Source organism: Magallana gigas, chromosome 9 (assembly GCF_963853765.1).
Source record: "Magallana gigas chromosome 9, xbMagGiga1.1, whole genome shotgun sequence".
NCBI classification, from domain to species: Eukaryota; Metazoa; Mollusca; class Bivalvia; order Ostreida; family Ostreidae; genus Magallana; species Magallana gigas.
In genome coordinates, this window is record NC_088861.1 from 24,881,047 (window position 1) to 24,905,731 (window position 24,685).

The window sequence follows — 24,685 nt, forward strand, 5'->3', positions numbered from 1 at the left end:
TAAACTACATCTTAATATATGACTGGCTATTGTTCTGACCCTGTCAAGCACTTTCATAAAATATGATTTGTTGAGAAATGTGATTTATGTTATGATAATGTCATTTACATTATCAAATATAATTTTATTAATTGTTTATATAAGAGATCTAGATTTGCTTAAATCATAACTACAAAACACATTCAACTCAATCGCAAGTTTTAAACATTTTCTGAAATTCAGATTTACAAAGTGAAAAAAAAACAGGAGATGTACTACAATATAAACAATTAAAAGGGACTTGGACACGATTTGAGATCAATAATTTTATTTTTATTTTTTATGTATAAAATGGTTTTCTGGTGCATTTTAAATGATTGACCAAAATATTGAATGTTAAAGTCAAGTTACAATCGATATACAGAGGTAAGCATTGGTTGTAATGTAAACAAAGCTCGAGTCTTATACTTGTTTACAAAAAATGTAATAAAGAGAATTACCACTTCTTAGACAAAATGACATGAAAAATTCAATATCTTAATAAATACTATTATCAACAAAAGAAAGATGCATTTGATTGAAACATACACCATTACAACACATATGTAAAAAAAAATGACAATATTCAAGCTTTGTTTACAAAACAAAGAAGAATTATGAACTCTGTATCTTGCTTATAATTTGATATTTGACTTTCAAATTTTCAAATCGTGTTCAAGTCCCTTTAAATAGTCTAATATTATAATAGTTTACACTAGCATTTATCTCTAAATCCTACAGGAGACACAATTTAAATAGTATAACATTGTTTGCACTAGCAATCCTACATTTAACACTGATGGGAATATATCAATATGCAATTATCTTTAAATCATATTTTCATGTACATGTAGGACATAAAACCACTCCCCTAAAATGAATTTAAACTTTGAACTATTTTCCGAAATATCCTTTTACAATTGCTGTCCCAACTCCAAATCCAAGTCCATATGCTGCTGTTCCTATGAGAGCAGTAGTACTTTCTGCTTCTTTCTTTGCGGCAACTGCATTTTCTGCCAACTGTTTCTCTTTCATTATTTTTTTCAAATTATCATACTTCTGTGCGATTAGCATATCAAGTTGTTCTAGGCCATCAGATTCATGCTCCAATATTTGCAGTCTAGGAATCTCCTTAAGTTTGTCTCTTGCGTGATCTTTAAGTCTCTTATGATGACTCTCAAGAACATCAGCAGATACAAATTCACCAGTAGGGAAATTGCAAATCTAAGACACAAGATTTAACATTGTAAAAACTCATCGTGAAATACAGGAAATATAACGAATTTGCAGGCTTATAATGTCTTGTCATTAATGACAAGTCTTCATTGGGGAATTTATAAAAAAAAAAAATGAAAATGATGTAAAATACCTTTTCCATTTCACTGTTATACAATTCAAATGCGGCGCTGATTGCTAACTGTTTACCAACGGCTGCTGTGGCCTAAATTAACATTTTAAAAATTAGACGTATAGCGATAAAATTCATATTCAGTGCAGTATTTAATATCTATCATCTAAGATTTGTTGAAAACATCGTCCTTAAAATTCTACTGTGATCGCTTTAGTACTTTCGAGACATTTGAGTAAAATTTGATTTCACACCTGAAGGATTTTTTAATCAAGCCAACTGAACGCGATATGAACTATCTTGAATGTCGACCTATTTGATAGAAAAATAATTTGAACACAAGGGGCAGAGATATGCCACCATAATTATCTATTTAAGATTTACTTAAGTCAAGTACTCTTCACACATTTGCTCCAAAAGAATAAAGTCTATTCATAATCACAAATAAAACATTACAACAAATGTTTAGAATATCGATGTTCATGTATTACGTAGAAGAAAACAAAACTAACGTAAACTGATTTTTAAAAAATCACTTTCCCCCATATAAATAAGAAGAATTCATATTCCTACGTTATCTGCCTCCTTAGTCTTTTCCATAAAAATATTTACATGTACATGTATCATTCTTCGATTGACAATTCATTCACGAATGAATATTGTTTATATTATTACAACAATTATTCTTTTATGATTATTGTTCTTTAATTATCACACAATATCCTCATTGTTTGTTAAAATGACGTTACTGTTAACAATCAATTTGTGGCAATGTAATAGCGTTTTGTGTGTGAATGCTACGGATATGAAAAACTATATACAGCGATGTATTTACAAGTACGGTGTTTATAACTTTAAAAAAACCAGTTGAATAGAGTGAAAATTCAAATGATTAAAAAAATGTCGTATCTTGGATACGGAGTAACCAATTTCTATTCTTGTTTACAGCGGGAGTCATTTTTCTACGGGGTCATTTTTCTTTATGTTCAACATGAAGAAAACTAACCCCTAGGTCTTTTTTCTTCAGAAAAATCCAAATACTTTTCAGAAAGGGGGGTCAGTATTCTACGTCGAAAAATGACCCCCGGTCATTATTCTAAGGGGGTCATTATTCTTTATTACACCCACAGAAACTTGGTTTTTCTTGATTATATGCTTTTTACCGAAGTTACCAGATTAATTTAGCGGGAGTTTTGCCTTTCAAATGTTCTTAAACTGTTACAAATGGCACTGAGCTCGAGTCGGCCTATCTTAGACATTGGTCAAACGACAATCTTACGAAAGTTTCTCTAGATCTCTTAAAAACATTACTCCACTTTGATTTTGAGCAGTTAACGGTTACATACCTCCAAGGCTGTCTGTAGCACAGGGTACTTGCCATTCTTCAACAAACTGACAAAAACCTTTTTATAAAATTAAAGGAAATATTTCATTCGCCAAATTTATATCTCGATGAACTTAATGTTTATATCTTAATTGAACTTTTAATTCCTTTTAAGTTTTCAAAATACAGCATACTCCGGATATATTGAAATTTAGTGGACCATGCAAATTATTTCAATGTATCCGTATTTTAATATAAGCGAAATTGACTGACGTGAAGACGCCATTTTTGAAAGTTCAATCCTGATGTAACCAGTGAAAACCAAACCCAAACATATTATTTGGTAATCATTTATCTATTACAATAAATAGATTACATGGAATATTATTCCTTGAAAGTTTGATATAAATTATATCCGTAAGTTTCATTTTCTTACTATCTTAAACCTCATCATAATCTCCGATCGCATTCTTTTACGTTTTAGAAAATATCGCCGTACTCAAACGCTTCAAATACTGCTAAACGCTGCTTTTATTTCATCGTTAGTGCACTCGCGATAATCTCAAAATCCTTAGCTATTTCGAATTTAAGCTTTGTCCTTTAATCAATAGCCATAACTAGTTCGTTATTAGTGTCAGGAGATAAGGTTTTCTTTTCCATGGGGTTTCAATATTACGTCTAGCCTCAATACATCCCTATACGTAAAAAAATCACCAGTGAAATAATTTTTCTTTTTGAAAGAAGTATGAAAACACACGTGATGAGAAATTATCAATTTACACCTTCGTATCTCAACCGGTCAGTATGGCATAATTATTGTCACCAACTGTGACGACAGCCGCCAGGGAGTACTTCAATATAACTGTGGTAGAGCGAAATTTCATGAATTATTATATTATATGTATTATTGCATAATTTTGGTAATTATGTTCAAATCTTTTTCTAACATGAAAATATTTGAATATTGGTACAGTGTATTATTTTTATATTATTATTATTTAGTCAATGCAATATTTAACAAAAATATTTAATACAGTTATCTAACCTTAATGTAAGAGTCCTATCATTTGTTATTTTTAACTCTGGCAATGCAAAATCTATATTAAGAAGGAATACCCTTTTTCCTGTATTCCTGTATTTCTATTGACTAATATTGGTCAGCTTTTACTTTTTTGGTCATGTGACAATTTTAGTGGGAAATTTCTTTGTTAAACCAGTTCCTATTTGGAAGTCTACTTGTGTATACTTGAAATTTACATTCTTTATCAGATTATCAACTACAGTATTATTTTTACATCCTGAATATTTTTCCTAATCAACCTTTACACCTCATGTGAGGTAAGCATTGTTTAAACATGGTTTAAGCTTAGTTCATGTATAGTTATATATAAATATATATCATAGTATTAGTAGTATTATGAAACTGATTAATATTTCTACAATTTAATTATAAACTCATGTGAAATAAGTTTGACATGATAACATACAGTTCTATTTATACAGATGTGATTTTTATTGTTTATTTATTTAATAAGCAGATAATTTAAATATAGACACAAATATTTTTGAGTCTAGTTTGTAATGAGGAATATTTTCATATTTTGTCAAAACTACATGCTTGTAAGAGTTATCTTTCCTAACTCACATTTATTTCATTGCAGGGTTTATTTATACCTATTTCGTAATTTATTACATTAAATAAAGAAGTAAACTGAATTACATCTCAACTTTATATCCACAACGGACTTATTAAGACCGACCCAAATACCCCGGGTTACAATGTCGCCCAACGTGTTTTGTGGATCCTCGACAGACTGTGAGTGAATTTTCCGGAACCAACCAGCTGTCGAAGGGTTTGGACTTTAGATTTACAGACACTTTGTCTATTTCCGGTAGTGACAGCACCTGCTCAACGAACATTATTATTCTGACTTTATAAAGAAAACAAACAGTAATTATTTAATTAAGGTTTAATTCAATTAGAAATTTAGCTTTAGACACTTATTTTTGATTGCCATTTTCAACATTTACTCTGCATAGTGAACATTTTGTTGAATTATCATTTACATTGGTCGATTGGTATTTAGAATAGTATTATCATTCTGAGTATTGATAGTGAATTTTAATGATATTATGTGAAAGGAAATAATGATTTCAAGTGATTTCTCTGGGAATTCTGGAATTCTGAGAGGAAATTCTAGTGCTTGTGTTTTGTGAAATATATCAATATAAGTGAAACAAATTGTGAAATCAGTGTGAATGAAATAAGTGAATTCCAAGTGCAAATTTATCGTGATTCTGAATTTAATTATCATTCATCATGAGCGACGAGGAAGATAATGTCATCAAAACTCAGCCGACTAGTCCTTTTGAATCCGAACCAGTTGACAAAGCGGTCTATGAGAGGATGCTGCACACATTTCAATCAATGGGACTAAATCCAAAGGGAAATAACCCAGCAGAACTTGGACAATGAATGAAAGACTATATAGCCCAAACAAAAGATATTCCACCAGGTGCTAGTAAAGTGGAACAAACAGGGGTAAGACAAGATGTAAAACCAAAGATACCCCCACTCAGTTTACCATCCGAGGGATCTAGCATATCAAGGACACGATCTGTGACAACTTTGTCTCCGTATCCCCCGAAAATAAGAACATTCTCCGGTGGAGATAACAAAGGAGATACAACCTATGACATCTGGAGGTATGAAGTGAAGATGGTGTTAAAAGACTCAGGCTACACAAGAGAACAAAAAGATTTCGCCATCAGAAGGTCGCTTACAGGATCAGCAGCCAGAATAGTCATGTACCAAGGCCCGGATAAACCATTAAGCGATATTTTAGAAACATTAGATAGTGTGTATGGCAGTGTAGAAAATAAACAACAGTTATTATCAGAATTTTACGGAGCAAGACAGAGAGAAGATGAGGACATCACAGCATGGAGTGGGAGACTGGAGGAAATCATCGGAAAGGGATTAGTGAAAGGAATAGTTAGACAAAATGAAGTGAATTCCATGTTACATTCACTGCTTTGGACTGGACTGAGACAGGAACTTAAAGATATAAGTGGATATAAATACGACAATATACAAGACTTTAACAAGTTAAGAATAGCCCTGAGACAAATCAAAAAAGATCATTAGCAAGATCAACAGAAAACATCCAAATCAAATACAGCTACCAGTATATGCAAATCAACAAACAGTACAGCAGAAAACAGTGACATGGAAGAATTAAAGGGAATAGTGCAACAACTGGTGTCCTCCGTTCAACAGCAAAACGCTCCATAGCAATACAGAGGAAATCAACATTACAGAGGAACACAATACAGAGGAACATACAATGGACAACAACAGAGAAAGTCAAACACGTATCAAACATCAGCTGACAACAACCAGTTCCAACAACAGCAAAGAGGACCAACTGCAGACAGAAACGGAGGAGAGATCATCTGTCGTCGATGTAGACAACCTGGACACATAGCCATAGGATGTCGTGTGAGACTAGACCATTCACGTCGCAATTTAAACTCCAGGAAGCCTATACAGAGGGGCCGGTATTAGGCTGGAATAACAGGATATCTCGTGGTCCCATTACTACAAACAATTATGTGAAAACACCAATACCACCAGGGATATTTTGACCTCCTACAGAAACGGAAATTATTATCAACGGAAAAAAGATACCAGCTCTCATAGATACAGGGTCCACTGTATCAACTATAAGTGAATCCTTTTATAACAAAGAACTATCTCAAAGTGTTGACATGAAAACTTTAGACAACATTTTACAGATTGAATGTGCAGGAGGAACTCAGTTACCTTACAAAGGTTACATAGAAGTTAACTTGGAAATACCTAAAAACATTTCTCATACATCAGAACATGTAATGTTAGTGGTACCTGACAGTAAATACAGTCAACAAATACCTGCTTTAATTGGAACTAACATTTTGGAATCCATGATGCAACTACTCAAAGAAGAACATGGAGTTCAATATTTACAAAATTTATCTCTGACTACACCATGGTACTTCAGCTTTAGATGTTTGAAAATACGTGAAAACCTACTCAGAAAAAGGAACTATAGACTTGCAGTTGTAAGAACAGTGAATAGAATTACACTCCCGCCAAACAGTGTTGTTGATGTAAACGGATATTATGACGAAGAAATTCCGTATCATAAAACTTCATCAGTTTTACAGTCGTCTACTTTAACACCGGACTTCAAAGATATTGATATCACGAGCACTCTGAGACCGTATAGTTATAAGAAGAACGGAATAATTTCTGTAAGATTGTCTAACGTTACTACAAGAACTATAACTGTACCGCCTAAACAAATCATATGTGAAGTACAGCCTGTTATTGTCGAGAATCTACAACCATGGAAATCTGAGACAACAGAATTGTTAGATGAAGTCGATATAACAGAAAGTGATTTAACCACAGAACAGTTACAAAGCGGAAAAGATCTCCTACTGACTTATTCAGATATATTTAGCAAGGGAGATAATGATGTCGGCCATACAGACATGGTAAAACACAGGATAGACCTTACAGACAAGACTCCTTTCAAACAAAGATACCGAAGGATTCCGTCATCCATGTACGACGAAGTGAGATCACACCTACGACAATTATTAGACATTGGTATCATCAGACCATCACATTCACCATATGCGTCTAATGTAGTGTTAGTGAGAAAGAAAAACGGTACTCTTAGGATGTGTTTAGATTACCGTCAATTAAACAAACTGACAAGAAAAGACAGCTATGCTCTTCCAAGGATTGAGGAATTACTTGACTGTTTATCTGGTAACAAATTCTTTTTGCACATCGACATGAAGTCTGGATATCATCAGGTAGAAAAATATGAAGATCACAAAGAACGCACCGCATTTTCCGTTGGACCACTTGGATTCTTTGAATATAATCGTATGCCTTTTGGTTTGACGAATTCTCCAGCAACCTACCAAAGACTTATGGAAAATCTACTAACAGATTACAACTTAAACATATGCTGTGTTTTCATAGATGACATTATAATTTTTGGCAAAACATTCGAGAAACATCTTCAAAACATCAAATTAGTATTCAACCGCATCAGAGAAGTTCATATTAAAATATCTCCAGGAAATGTGAATTCTTTAAGAGAAAAGTGAAGTTCATTGGACATGTCGTGTCTGAAGAAGGTGTGGAAATGGATCCAGATAAAACAGAAAGAGTTATTAACTGGCCGAAACCGAAAACTCCTGAGGAAGTACGAAAATTTCTCGGATTTGTCGGCTACTATAGGCGATTCATTGAAAACTTCAGTCGAATTAGCAGACCATTGACAGATCTCATGCCAACGCCAATGAAAAAGACAATGAAGAAGACAAAGACCAAAGAGTGGAAGTGGGGAGAAGCACAAGACCAAGCTTTCGAGACGCTCAAGAAACATCTGACGTCATCACCTATTCTAGGATACGCCAACAGTTCACTTCCCTATGAACTTCATACGGACGCTTCAGGTGATGCACTAGGAGCTGTACTTTATCAACAACAAAACGGACATAAACGTGTAATCAGCTATGCCAGCAGAGGATTAAACAAAGCAGAAAAGAATTATCCACCACATAAAAGAGAATTTTTTGCACTTAAATGGGCCATCTGTGATAAATTTAAAGACTATCTTTATGGACAGCAATTTACCGTTTTTACAGACAATAACCCAGTTACCTATGTGTTAACAACAGCGAAACTTGATGCGACGGGTCATCGATGGTTAGCAGCACTGGCAGCATTTAATTTCAATATCAGGTACAGACCAGGAAGAAGTAATGCAGACGCAGATGCTCTTAGTCGTCTTCCGATGAGTAAAGAGACAGTCCAAGCTATCTGCAATTCTGCTACTTCATCGTATGTAGAATCATTGACTCTTTCATCCGATGTTATACTTAATGATATAGACCCGAGAGGAATGAGCACTGGAGACATCATAGACTGGGAAAAAGCACAATCCTTAGATCCAGACATCCACCATGTCATAGAGTATGTGAGAAATGAACAGAAACCGTCCAAGAATGAAATAGGATCAAATCCTCTACTCAGACAGTTCAACCACCTGAAACTGATAGACGGAGTACTTCATCGTGTTACACATATAGATGAAGAAACCAGACATCAACTTGTCCTACCTTTCGAACATGCGTCAACAGTACTTGAAGCGTTACCTGACGACATGGGCCACCCTGGCAAGGGTAGAACTTTATCTTTGATACGTGACAGATTTTACTGGCCAGGAATGCACAAAGACATAGAGACCTGGATTGAAGAATGTGGACGATGCACAAGAAGAAAGACTCCTACCAATCAACGAGCACCTTTAGTGAACATCACAACCACCTCTCCATTAGAATTGGTTTGCATGGATTTTCTGACCTTAGAACCATGTAAAGGAGGCTATAAACACATACTGGTAATTACTGATCATTTCACCAGATTCGCCATGGCCATTCCATCAAGAAACCAATTAGCTAAGACGACAGCAGAGATGTTCTATAACAACTTCATTGTACATTATGGCATACCAGAAAAAATACATTCGGACCAAGGAGCCAACTTTGAAAGCAGAGTGATTCAAGAACTTTGTAAAATCATGGGTATGGAAAACTCCAGAACTACCAGCTACCATGCCATGGGAAATGGAATGTGTGAACGCTTTAATCGCACACTGTTAAATATGTTAGGTTCACTAGATTCCAGCAAGAAGACCAATTGGAAAGCATACGTCAAACCATTTGTACATGCTTATAACTGCACTCGACATGAAAGCACAGGACAAACTCCATATCTTTTGATGTTCGGAACTAACCCAAGATTACCAGTCGATGCAGCATTTGGTCTTCGAGTGAACGAAAAAGAACCATCTACTCAATACATCAAGGATCTACGAGAACGAATAATCCAAGCCCATAAACTAGCAACAGCTGCAGCAGAGAAAGCCAGAAACAAGCAGAAAGAGTGTTACAATTCCAAAATCAGAGGAGGTACAGTGAAAATTGGAGACAGAGTTTTAGTGAAGATCGTTGCATTTGAAGGAAAGCATAAACTGGCAGATAGGTGGGAACCAGATCCTTATATAGTTATTGGACAACCTAATGAGAATATACCTGTTTTTGTAGTCAAGAAGGAAAACGGAGAAGGTCGTAGAAGAACATTACACCGCAACCTTCTTTTACCCATAGGAATATTAAAGGACACACCTACCCCACAACTCCAAAAGCCTATTCCTGTCAAGAGAAAATCGAAAATACTGAAAAAGGAGCCTACAATTAGTCCTACAGAATCTTCCAAAACTGATGATTTTCTTGAACATTCTTCAGAAGATGAGTCAGAATGGAGGTACGCTGTGATCAGTCAAGAAGAACAAAGTGACAATAATTCAAATATTATTGGTGAATCTCAAGTTCAGACTGAAGCAGATCAAGATCCAGCAGAGACACAAGGGGACGCCCACTCTTCGAGGGACACAGTGAGTGTTGAAGAAGATATCTCTGTGAGGGACAGTACAGACAGTAGCGCTACGCAGAATGAGACGAATCAGGAAGAAGCACCTGATAACCAAGATACATCTCATACTGAATCCGAAGACGAGGAAACGCAACCAATGGTTCCACTTCGCAGATCCACACGGGAGAGACGATTACCTCTTCGTTATAGGACTGGCGATTTTCAGATTTCGAAGTCGATGAGAACAGCAACACCAGACTGGAAGGAACGAATCCATTACCTGACATCATTAGCAGCTAGTTCTCCGTTATTAGAACATTTACGACCAGAGGCAGGAAAAGCGATTCTTGATATTTTGACGTCTAATTCAGTGAAGTGAATTCAGTGAATGTCGGGACGACATATTTCAAACAGGGGGGAGAATGTGGTAGAGCGAAATTTCATGAATTATTATATTATATGTATTATTGCATAATTTTGGTGATTATGTTCAAATCTTTTTCTAACATGAAAATATTTGAATATTGGTACAGTGTATTATTTTTATATTATTATTATTTAGTCAATGCAATATTTAACAAAAATATTTAATACAGTTATCTAACCTTAATGTAAGAGTCCTATCATTTGTTATTTTTAACTCTGGCAATGCGAAATCTATATTTAGAAGGAATACCCCTTTTCCTGTATTCCTGTATTTCTATTGGATAAAATTGGTCAGCTGTTACTTTTTTGGTCATGTGACAATATTAGTGGGAAACTTCTTTGTTAAACCAGTTTCTATTTGGAAGTCTACTTGTGTATACTTGAAATTTACATTCTTTATCAGATTATCAACTACAGTATTATTTTTACATCCTGAATATTTTTCCTAATCAACCTTTACACCTCATGTGAGGTAAGCATTGTTTAAACATGGTTTAAGCTTAGTTCATGTATAGTTATATATAAATATAAATCATAGTATTAGTAGTATTATGAAACTGATTAATATTTCTACAATTTAATTATAAACTCATGTGAAATAAGTTTGACATGATAACATACAGTTCTATTTATACAGATGTGATTTTTATTGTTTATTTATTTAATAAGCAGATAATTTAAATATAGACACAAATATTTTTGAGTCTAGTTTGTAATGAGGAATATTTTCATATTTTGTCAAAACTACATGCTTGTAAGAGTTATCTTTCCTAACTCACATTTATTTCATTGCAGGGTTTATTTATACCTATTTCGTAATTTATTACATTAAATAAAGAAGTAAACTGAATTACATCTCAACTTTATATCCACAACGGACTTAAGACCGACCCAAATACCCCGGGTTACATAACTGTTAAAAATTCAAGTATAATTATCACCTATGGGGACCGATCAGTGGCTTCAATATAAGCGATATTCCAAAAAAGCCGATTTCATTATATCCGTTAAATCAATGCAAAGAAAATGAGAGGCAAAAACTGGGGATTTATTTCTATTTCAAAATAAGCGGAATTTCAAAATAAGCGATTTCAATATAAGTGCAGTAAGCTGTATGAATACTTGTGCATATCATTGAGGTCAGGCAGCATAAAACAAACTCAACAAGTTTTGATTATTGACATTGGAGGTTTTTGTTAAAATTGATAAGTTAAATAGTATGTAATTACATAACCTTATGAAATATCCTTCTTCGATTTAAATATGAAAAATATAAGCTCAAATATAGTAATTTTGTTCACGCGCACACACATTTTTCATAAGTGCGACATTTTGAACTTACTTTTACATACTTCAGCAGGTATTTTCCAGTCACATCCATATTGTTTATTTGTCGTGCTACGAGCATTTCTTTTGACAGTATATAAGGTATTAACGACTTTACATTGTCCACAAAGTCATCATCTAATTCTGTAAAATTGTCAAAATGTCATAAAGGCAGCAATGAAATAATTGATGTGAGAAATTGCTGAAAAGTTTAAAGGGGCACAATTTAGATTCTGGTCATTTATTTTTGTTTTTAATTGTTTACAATACTTTGGTAATGCATTTCTAATGATGAAACAAAATTATTTTCATGTTAACAAGGCTCATGCCATTTTTTTGTTTTCATTGGTTTACTGCACCGGTTAACGTTCTTTTTCAAGCTGATATTTCTACAGGGTATCTGGTAAATTGATTTAATCATAAACGAACAGTTCCGTGCGGCTGTCACATTCATGTTTGGTTTAGACTTAGGATTTTCTTTCCAACATTCAAAATGTGAACAAAACATGTCCTGAGTTTTGTTTACATTAAAAATAATTGTAAGCTCTGTATCTAGCTTATATCTTGACGATTGGCAATCAAATTTTAGTTGGCTATTAGAAATGCGTCACTGAATTGGTTTTGACCAAAATCGTGGCCATGCCCCTTTACATTTGAAAATCCATATACTTGATAAAACTTTTCTTTAAATTCAACTGAAAAACAAGCAATTGATTAATTAAGAAATATAGTTAGATAAAGTAATAAATTAAAAGATATTTATTAATATTTTATGTCGTGCACTTAGCCGAGTAAATGACATAGTTTAAACCTGTACGAAAAACCATGGACAAGATGTTTTAAGTTTGACTATGTATAAACAATTGTGGTTTTAGCTTAAAGCTAACATGAATTCATAAATACGTATTATTTTACCTTTTTTCGCCGACTACCGCTATATTAGTTGTCGATTTCTATTGTTCTGCTCATCGCTACACACCCCCAATAAAAGGCCAATAGCACTATTCACCCTAACACGTTACCTTGGACGCAAAGACACGCGTTTTAAACAAAAATAATATGACAACCACCGTGCTAGCAAGGTATTATGTAATGTACGACGAAACAGGACAGACTAAAAATCAAGGCACAGATACTTAAAAAATCCTCAATAAAAGTAGACCGTCGCAAACCTCTCACTGTGGCAGATCGATCAATTCCAATGATCACATGGATTTTAGAAACGGACCGTTTTGTATAAACCGATGGAAAGATGTTACGTTGTTACTTTCTTGGATTCACTATTATTTAGCTACTGTGTTGGATGTAGTGCCACCGGGGCTTCAAAAAGATGCAGACGTTATGCACTCTGTATGAACGACACACGTGTTCGATGTGCATGCAAAGTAAGAAAGCACTTTTTGTGTAAAATAATGCGGATACCTTGGACATTTTTTGAAAGAATAAAATATATTTTGTATTTAATTGATTGTTTGTTTTCTTTATTACAAACAGTTTACTAAAATGCGTTGTTCATGCATTTAGAAGTCCGTACAACCCGAATGCCTCGATCGGAAAGCAACCGTCCGTAACTTTCTCAATCGGTATATATACCCCAGTGGCGATAGAGGAGCGATATCAAAACTAATATGGCGACCAAATGCTTTTATGAATTCATGTCAGCTTTAAATATAAAATAACACTCTGAAACAATTTTCTTATTGGAATTGTAAAATTAATAATTTTAATTTCATTTACATGTAACACCAAAAATGGTGTATCCATAAGTGTATTTTATTTTATGAGATGATATTATATAGAACAATAATTAGCGAGCTTATAAAATTGTGATGGAGTGACAATATTGTGAAAATGAGTTGAACATGTGAAATTTATTTAATATCTTGCTTTTATGTTTCTTTCGCTTGAAAATCCTTTTGCCTACTTTTTTTTAACAAAAAATGGTACTCGTATGTTACGACTAACAATCCAATGGATATTACCTTTCACTAGGCCATTATATGCTTGATTCGTTACAATGGCTTTACCAGGGTGGGGCAATAGAAACCCTCTGATAGTTGGAAAATATTTGTCCAGGTTTCTTCGAACATTCTTTAGTTCGTTGTGTTGACTGCTTTTAATCTTTAACAAAACGATAATTATAAGCAATGTTTTGATTTAATTGAAATTACTGCAATATCATGTAAATATGCATACATTAGATTGCATAAATGATGTACCTTTAGTTTCTTGCGAATATAAGCATTTCCACCATCTTTTCCATAGGCATGTTCATAAGGAAAACTCCAATCTCGTATCAAAAATATAAGTTTCTTTAAATAAAATAAGATTGAGAGTTATTGCAAGAGGAATATTATATGAACTTGCTAAATATGTAATCTTTTATTGCATATTTACATAATTATTCATATGTAACACTTCATTTAAAATAAATAGACTTTTAAATTAATTAAAAACACTGTTGTGAGTTCACTTACTGAGCCGTTCACATCTCCTTCATCTGATGTTTGATTGAAAAGTTTTCCATATTCGGTAAAAAACTAAAAATAGTAAAAAGAAAACGACTACTCTATTCTATAATCAAAATGTGTTCAAAGTACAATATTCACTGGTTATTTAAAGACAATCCCGAGACAATGAGAACACTCAGTACAACCATTTTCATTTATACATTTAAAAAAGACTAAAAACTATACCTTAGTTACAAACTACGTTACATATTAATTTTACCAATTGCAAAACAATAGCAGATTATTTGTCTAGAAACAAAACAAGGATATGGTTTGTTAATAAACTGTTTAGATAAATGTTATATAGGTGACAATGACAATTTGATTTGCCGAATGGTTTGGGTTGTGGGTTTTTTTACCTCTAAATGTTGCAAATCATCTTCCTGTAGCTGCTGCATAAGATTCCACATCTAATAATAACAATCAATCAATAGCAGCAACTTTTTTTTACACATAACTAAAATTCAAAACATCTCATAGAGCTATTTATCGCCTAAACCTTTGCATTTCTTTACTTATAAATTAAGACATTTTGCTAATAAACTACAAAATTCCTGCACCAGAATAATTGCTAACATCTTCAGTATTTCAACACGTGTGAGTAAATGTCCGTTAACTATAATTGAGATTGACCTGATAAGTAATTGAGAAATTACTAACTAATTTTCACTTTCGATAAATCAGTTCGAAATAGCAAAATTGAGATAAAGATGGCGGACACGTTTTGGCGGATCCAAGGGAATTTGCATCAAAATATATGTATACAATAGATGGAGTAATATTGGATGATTACGAAAAAAGTGAAATATATTCATAGAAATTAAGATTTGACAAATGTTGAATAAATAAAATGAGCAAATTCGTTTCTTGATTGCGCGATTATAGTTTTGGTTGACAGAACTTTCAAGAATGGGGTACCCTGGAACGCGGGTTGACTAGATCATTTCGTTGACAGAACTTTCAAGAATGGGGTAACCTGGAATGCGGGTTGACTAGATTACGTCATTAGCGGAAATGTCTACTAGGGCAAGTTTGTCATTGCGTAGTTACCTTTGATCTGCCAACCCTGGTTTAGGATATGCAAATGAACTGTATTGTAAAAGCGTTTTTAAATTAGGCACATTTTTATACCACTACAGAGTCAGAATACTTGTAAACATTACACATTTATTTGTGAACAATGAACAAATTGTTTTTGTTTAAGAACTCTGTATGATTAGATGGTGTCAATTGGAACATCGTTCGACTTTTTCCATCAAGTCCAGGCGATGTTCTGATTGTAGATGATGCATAAAACAAGGAAGTTTAATTGGTTGGGTCAGTCTTTTATCTGAAATTCTTATTTGGGATGGTGATAATAGTTATAATGAGATTTAACCTAAAGAACAAAATTTGAGAGAGTAACACGATGCACAATACATACAGCCACTCTCTGGTTTGAAATAAAATACAAATAAAATACGTAAAATAGTTTGTAACTTTTCCAACTTTTGCAACAAAAAATAAAGGCCATGTACAAATACACGAAGCATTGTATTATATTAATGTATAAAGAGTGGTAATTACCGCTTACACGGGATATTGTCAAGTAGTGTAATATATATCACATCTTGCTTTACTAATTGTTTGTTAATCATTGCAAATATTAATAAAGGTTTAGAAATTATATTATCTGAAAAACCTGCACAGAGCTTATCATAGTAACGAGAGCAAAAATGCTGGCACAGTCCTGTACAGTAGAATCGTCGTCAAAAGCACCTTGGGTGTCCATAAGTAATACAGCAACCTATTACAAATAGAAAGAGAAAGGCTGTGCATTTAGCTAAAATACATAAACACAGCAATGAATAACTTCCAGACATGTCATTAATTTATAAATATAAACATAAACTCATATTGGGAGAATAATTTTTTATAACATTATGGATCAAGCAAGAAACCTAGTGTGACAATGATAAAAAGTTAACCTTTTCCCCAAAATTGTTTTCACGGATAAATGGTTTGCTCCAGATATGGACACCAGAAGTCACCCGATCGGATCCACCTCGCCATTCAAATCCCTCTATCCTATCATCTTCACTCAGCCAATCGCATTCCTTCATATATCATGATAACAATATGAATACAAAAGTATAATAAAGTTACGAGATAATTTATGTGACATATTTCCTCAATATTCAGAAACAGTTACCTCCGGTTGTGTCTCCAAGAATTTCAAAAAGAATCCTAAAAGAAAAGATTTGCCTTTTCTAAAGGCGCCTGTGATCGAAATAATCACAACAGGGGTTTCCTTGACTTCTGGATTTAACATTATTTTTTCTAAGTTATCATCAACCAATTCCAGCCCATGTGTTAGTTCTCCATCATTGTCATTGCTTGTGATCCTAATTACCTGCAGAGGTTCACCTCTGTTGGAAACATCTGCAATTACAATACTGAAATTTCCGTTGGATGTATCATAAAATTTAAAACAAGCTTACTTTTTTGGGAAAATTGTGTTCCGGTGTAATAAAGAATAATGACCCCCGTAGAATAATGACCGGGGGTCATTATTCTACGCAGAAAATGACCCCCCGGTCATTATTTTACGTAGAAAAATGACCCCTTTGCCTGAAAAATTAGTGTCATTTCATAAAAATGAGCACACTCCACATGTAGAAAAGTGACCCCTGCAGAATAATGACCCCCTTGTAGATTAAAGTTTTTCAGTATATTTTTTTTTATTATTTGTGAAATAGTCTTTACACTATTGTAATTTTTACTGCAGCAGTTTACAGAAAGTAACAGAAATTATAATTCATATTCAATTAAACTTAAAGTGAAAGAAGGGGTATATCTTAGAAAATAAAAATCCTTCCGTTATAACAATATATTGATTGTATTTCATCGGGGTATGGTTGTCATCTTAACAATTACATTTACATATATCAATGGTGTTCCGATAGGGCCACTTCGACCTAAGTTGCAAAGGCGATAGTGCGAAGGCGAAGGAGCAAAAATACGAAGATGCGACGATGAAGCGCGAAGATGTGATGCCTAAAGTGCGAAGGTGCGAAGGCGAAGGAGCGACACGCCTTGCTCATGCATGGATCTAGAGGGGGAGAGGGAAATTTAATATTAATAAATTTACGCAGTAAAACGGGAGAAGGAGTCCGGACCCTATCCCCCTAGATAATTTTATTAATTTTATTTAAAAAAATTCCAAAATATGCCTCGGAACCCTTTAAACGATGGAGAGCTCCGCAATTATAAAACATAGGTAATCACAGACTACAAAGCTCACCGAGACGAGGCATCACCTTTATGAGGCATCACCTTTATGAGACCACCTTTATCATATTATATGAAAACCATCCTTTATGATCTTGGATATTTTATGGATTCTGTTTTGACACAATATCGTATAACATCTGTTAAAAAATTGTATGATAATCATATGTTCATATGTCAATCAATACAATAATATATAATTAAAATTGCAACCTATCATACTTACAATATATATCATATACTACCATAAAATACCGTAAAAAATTGTGAGATATGATACAGTGTATAATAGCGTTTGATATGACATTGTATTGTGTTTTACTTTATAATTATATTTGATCAAATAATAGAATATCATAAAACATAATACAATATAGTATTATATGAAACAATATCATATTGCAATAATACATCATAACATTGAAACATATGATATTATATTGTATAATTAAGCATTCAAACATTATTTTTTTAAAGATGTGGTCACATAATTGCAGCGGTGTGTATACGAATTGTATAACGCGCGCTAGCGCGTTATGAAAATTTGTTTTCACTCATCGTTGCAGTTATAAGACCTCATCTTTCAAAAAATAATAAATCAATGCTTATATTTACGTTTTTAAACATGTATTTCCTTCCCGCAATTACATGTGTATGATTTTTTTTTAAAAGCTCTGTCTTATTCAACGAGTAATGCGAAATTAACGGAATGGCCACTGGAACAGCCGAAATATGCTGACAAAAATAGTGCACAGCGTTTTAAATTCTAATAACACAATTTTATTTTCTTTCTGTAATTTAATGAATTTACTCTTGGTAAACTAAGAAATTAATCAATTGAATTCATTTAACTGTCAAAATATATTTACATCAATGAAATATTTATCAGCGTAAGTATAATATCAGGTCGTTTTCCGGTTTGAAGTCGCGAGAAGAGTCAGTTCTTGTTCTTTGAGAAATACTGAAGGAACACTGAATGTATTCATACGCACCAGATTTGGTGATTCTGTCTTCTGTGTTGTGCGTAAATATCACTCAAATGAACAAATGTAATTTAACGAGGCCGAGTACAGAACGAGTACGCACGCTTTCGCGCAGCGTTTCATTTGTATTGTGACGTCATCTTTTTGCTCTGTTGACGCCATGGCGTGATAGTTTCAACTGCAGATATTCAGCAAAATTTGTTGAAAAAAGATCGTTTGATGCGTAAAATTGATATTATATTGTGGAATAAACATAAATGTCTCGAATTATAAGCTATATTTGGGCTCGGTTCGAAAACGTGAAGAGGGTTCAGCAAGCCTTAGCCCTCTGTCACGTTTTTTTAACCCGCCTAAATGTAGCTTAATTCATATATTTCATGACTGTAACCATGTATTTTATTTCAATGACCCTTAATATGTGTTGTTATATATTTATTTATTACTTCGATGTGTCTGAATGTTTTAATAATACTATAAAGATCACCATTTCCGTATTTGTCAAATAAAAATTAGCCATTATCTGGCAAACTGGGAAATTGGGCATACAAAAAACAACTTTGGTATGACCCCTGGAACAAACCAGGAGGTAAAAGGTTTTTTTTTATTTGCCCATTTGATGCCTTTAAGCAATAACTTTAATATGTAGAACATAAAAAGAAATCCCTAGGGCAGAAGTTTAAAAAAAATGTAAAAAAATGTGCAAAATTGATACATTTGAAGCAAAATCCCATAGGGTCCTATGTTAAAAATTATCAAACTTTGAGATGACCCCTTGAACAAACGGTGTGGTAAATGTCTTATTTTTTCATCTTAAAATAATAATTATATCAGTAGAAATTCATGTAAAAATTTTCATTAAAAAATCTAGGGCAGAAAAAATTAGACCCGGCCTCGTTAATAGAAGGAAAGAAAGTTAATGTAAATATTATAGTATGATATTATATTGTATGATACTGTATCATATTTGATACATAAAATGATATTGTTTTATATAATACAATATAATTTGATACAACATTGTATCATATCAAATGATACAATATCATGGGATAAGGTAAAGTATTATATAAGTATCATATGATATAATAACATACATTAAAATATCATAAAATAAAATTTCATGTGATATGATAATATATCATATAAACCAATATCATATTATACAATATCGTATGATACGATATTTCATAATATTACAATATCATATATACAATTTCATGTTATATAATTCTTTATTACATACTTAGTAATAAATACAGGTTTTTGGCATATGTGATATAGATGACATCACACAACTCATATCGGCCTCCGGGGCTGATACAGGTTATCAGCCCTAGGGCTGATACGGATCCATATCACACCCTCTGCCTCTGCCTTTTTTCCGTTTCGGCATTTGTGCATGTTTACAGATGAAAAATGAAACATTTCTTGCAGTTGACATTTTCAAATGCAGTTAATAACTTCAGTTTTGGAACATTTAATTTTAAAACACGAGGAAATCCCAGTTCTGTAGCAACATGTTGGTAAAACAATAAGATCTCGTTGTTTTATTTAATACATGTATAGACTACTTTCAGATAATATTTAAAATCAATATGTTCAACTTGATGCCTTTTTACATAATTTATTACTAAGTATGTAATAAATATAATAATAAATACCCTTTTTCCATATCACAGCCTGTATGATACGATATTTCATAATATTACAATATCATTTATACAGTTTCATGTTATATAATTCTATATTACAGAAACCAATATCATAACACAATACTGTATGATACAATATCATAGAATACACAATATAATATCATAGGATGCAATATTATATATTGCAATATCATACATGTATGTAATAGTATCATGTGATTAAAAATATAAATAAATAATACAGTATAATATTATACAATAGTGTATCATATTAGTCAATACTATACATAACAATATCATGATACAATATCATATCATAAAATATAAAAACAAGATGTGTTTGTAAAACACTTATGCCCCCCTCCCTTGGAAACATCAACAAAGAAAATGAACTGCAAATAACTGGATTTTTTCTATGTCCAAGGGGTATAACTCTGTTGAAAATTGCTCGATCGTACCCAATATCGAACGTGACCTAGATACTATCATGATAAACCTGTATACAAAATTTCATTCCAATATGTTGATCCTCTGCGAGGAAAATTAGCGGAAACTGCAAATAACTGGAATTTTTCTACGTCCAAGGGCCATAGCTCTGTCGAAAATTGCTCGATCGTACCCAATGTCGAACTTGACCCAGATATTATCATGATAAAACGTATACCAAATTTCATTTCAATATGTTCATCCTATGCAAAGAAAATGAACGAAAACTGTTAGTGGACCGACCGACAGACCGACAGCAGCAAAGCAATATGCCCTCCTTTGTGCGAAGGGAGGGGGGATAACAATTGATACAATATTTTATAGTATCATATAACGTTTAACAATATAACATATGGTATTATATTGTATCCTATTAAACAATAGTGTTTCAAATCATACATTATATATCATAGGAATCATGTTACATCATTTAACAACAACCACATCTATCTTTCAAGCAGGTTTGAGTGAGGTAAGAGATTTTTCTAGCATCCTTGATAATGGAGATCAGGCTCTGCATCTAAAGCAACCTCTGCGTTTCATTTATAATATAGTTACATCAATTGTGCAAGCTATTATCTATAAAACATGTGACCTGTTCCAAAAAACCTCATAAAGAATCATAAACCTATGGCTCTGAATCAGCATTTAGGCCTGTCAGGTGCATTAGTATCATAAGACGCACAATCCATACAAGTTGAATGAAGTCCAGTAGTAACTAAGATATAATCATTAGAGGGCACTTGCAACAAAAACTTTAACCAGCTCCAAAAACCTTAACCCCCTCCAGGATCCGAAACCTATAGCTCAGATTCAGCACTCAAGCCTGTCTGGTGCATCAGTATCATAAGACATACCATCCATGCAAGTTTGGTGAAGTACGCACCAGCAGTAACTTAGATATTGCTATTAAAGGGCACCTGCAACAAAAACTTTAATCTGCTCCAAAAACCTTAACCTCCTCCAGCATTTGAAAGTTAGGAACCAGATTCAGTAGGTCCAGATGCATCATCCATTTAATTTTGGTGAAGAGAGGACAGGTAATAGCTTAGATACAGGAGCTGCAACTAAAACTTTAACCAGCTCCGGACGCCGACGCCGGGGGTATAGCATATGCTCCCATTGACTTCGTCTCGGTGAGCTCAAAAGGCGAAAGCGCGAAGATTCGAAGGCGAAAGTGCGAATTTGCAAAGGCGAAGAAGCGATATTAGTATCACTTCTTCGCACTTAACATAGCACTTTCGCCTCGCATCTTCGCGCTTCGTCGTCGCATCTTCTATATTCTTCATATTGTTTATGAATTATACTTGCATTGAGGATTTCCACAATACAAACTGCTGGGTACATACAAGTTCATCACCCAGAATTAATGGTGAAACCAAAATTATTAAAAGTTTACTCCACTGTTAGGCATTATAACCAAGCTGAAGTTAGTAGGCACTTACAGCAGCCATTACGCCAGTAGAGGTGAACGGCCAATAAGGAAAATCGTCAAAGTACTGAGAGTACTCTTACAGAAAATATATTTTACTTTATCCTCGGCTTACTTTATTAAGTTTAGTTAATATCAAGATGATTAATGCTTCAGTAGTTTGTATGAGCATTGGTAACTTTGGATACAATAAAGATCGTGTGATCAAAATCAAGCGGGATATAAACCCATAACATCGGCCCTAACCTCTTATCAACGCTTTTAATTTTTCTTATTATAATCGATAAGTGTTTATTATTTATTAAGATTTACTATATAGTCAGGTATTCTTCACAAATTTGCTCTAAAAGAATAAAGTCTATTTATGATCACAAAACAACATTACAACAAATGTTTAGAATATTGATGTTCATGTATTACGTAGAAGAAAACAAAACTATAACGCAGAATGGTTTTTTAAAAATCACTTTCCCCAAGAAATGTAAATAAGAAGTATCCATATTCCTACGTTACCTGTCCCCTTAGTCTTTTTCCATAAAGATATACACATGTAACATTCTTCGACTGACAATTCATTCACCAATGAATATTGCCTATATCATTACAACAATTATTCTTTCATGATTATTGTTCGTTAATCATCTCACAATATCTTCATTGTGTATGAATTTTTCTTTATTTGCGTCATTTTCCGCCGTATGTCGACGAGAGAAGTAACGTAACTGTTAACAATCAATTTGTGGAAATGTCAGAGTGTTTTGCGTGTGCTTGCTACGAATTAAGTAATTTCAAAGTCATATCTTGGATACGGGGTAACCAATTTCTATTCATGTTTACGGGGGGGGGGGGGTCATTTTTCTATGGGGGTCATTTTTCTTCATGTTTAACATGAAGAAAAATAACCCCCGGGTCTTTTTTCTTCAGAAAAATCCAATTATTCTTCAGCTAGGGGGGTCATTATTCTACGTAGAAAAAATGACCCCCGGTCATTATTCTACGGGGGTCATTATTCTTCATTACACCGGCTTAAAGAGCGCGAGAGAAGAATATAGTAGAAGATCAAAAAATTCGAACGAAAGAAAACAATGAAGCAATCTTGATCTTTCAGATTTTGATATCGATCTAGTTAAATATTTCTTTATCATCAAGGGAGTTAAACATTTGCCAGACATTGCCCTATTTATTTCCATTACCTCGCACCGATTGACCGTCTATTAGCCCTGCAATAAAATAATAATTGATGTCGACTATCAGTTCGGCAGAATTTGGAGTGAAGTAATTATCGATATATCAATGTGTATGATTAAGATCCAAAAAAAATTTTGATATCTACTTTTAAAGACATTTCACAGTGTAAGTTAAAAAAAAATTCAGGAACGATATTGAAATCAAAACCTAGTAGGTCATTTCCTTTTGTTTGGAACAAAAAAAACATAGACATGAAAACAATAGACGAAATAACTAAAGTTGGCTTTCCAAAAAAGATAAAAACCTATGGAACGCCAAAGAAAGGAGTGTTATCAATTTTAGTAATAACCACGGCCTAGATCAACTACACAGAGAGAGAGAGAGAGAGAGATAATAGATTATATATATATATATATATATATATATATATATATATATATATATATATATATATATATATATATATATATATATATATTGAAAAGGCTTAAAAATAATACAAAATAGGAAAGAAATGAATATTTTTTAAACCACAAACCCAAGTGGGCCATTCCCTTCTGTTTGAATTAAAAGAACAAAAGAACATTGACATATCAATAGACCAAAAGAAAGTAGGGTTTCCAAAAAAGATAAAATCTATCTATCGCTCTGGAAAGGAATATTACAGGGTCTATGTGTATCAAATATAATTATCAATAACACATGCATAGATCAGCTACATATATATCGTAGTAAATATACATTTTAAAAAAAAAGGCTTAAAACAACATAAGGAAGCAATTACTTTAAAAAGCAAACCTGAGCTGGCCATCTTCTTCCGTCTGGATCAAAAGACTATGGACATAAATAGAACAAACGGAAGTAGGGTTTCCAATAAAGATAAAGTCTGTCGATCGCCATAGAGGGGAATGTTACGGGGTTTATGTGTATCAAATAGGTTACATGGAATAACATAGGTCAGCTACAAGTTAATTGTCGCATATGTATCCGGGAAAAGGGCTTAAAACATAAGTTAAAAAAGGAGGAAAACATTTGTATTTACAATACCGATCTGGCCGTTTTTATCTTTTTGAAACTTAAGAACAAATGAAACTTGGGGTCCCCGAAAGACTACGTTTATGGAATTTCATGGTTAATGTAAGAGGCTGTAACAATGACGAAATATACTATATATGTGTACTTATAATTTAGAAAAAACTTTTTTGTAACATTGGAACATCA

The 24,685-nt window shown here is 33.2% G+C and overlaps 1 protein-coding gene across 1 annotated transcript; it reads right to left on the bottom strand.

The window, feature by feature from the left end:
* Positions 1-912: 912 nt before the first annotated feature.
* On the bottom strand, positions 913-24,358 carry LOC136271867 (atlastin-1-like). Its single transcript, XM_066072430.1, has 12 exons — positions 24,263-24,358; positions 16,645-16,874; positions 16,421-16,549; positions 16,135-16,239; positions 14,813-14,863; positions 14,421-14,483; positions 14,163-14,255; positions 13,926-14,064; positions 11,960-12,087; positions 2,713-2,769; positions 1,388-1,459; positions 913-1,242 (listed from the first exon to the last, which is right to left on the bottom strand). Exons 1-12 carry the CDS (start codon positions 24,273-24,275, stop codon positions 913-915), a joined length of 1,410 nt encoding a protein of 469 aa, XP_065928502.1. The 5' UTR covers positions 24,276-24,358.
* Between the last annotated feature and the right edge of the window lie 327 nt (positions 24,359-24,685).

Excerpts from the sequence above, each read along its gene's own strand:
- LOC136271867 (XM_066072430.1), bottom strand. Across the intron at positions 14,864-16,134 it reads CTATGATAAGCTCTGTGCAG|ATGTGGAATCTTATGCAGCA; the intron begins GTTTTTCAGATA and ends TGTTATTATTAG. Across the intron at positions 1,460-2,712 it reads TGCTACAGACAGCCTTGGAG|GCCACAGCAGCCGTTGGTAA; the intron begins GTATGTAACCGT and ends ATGTTAATTTAG.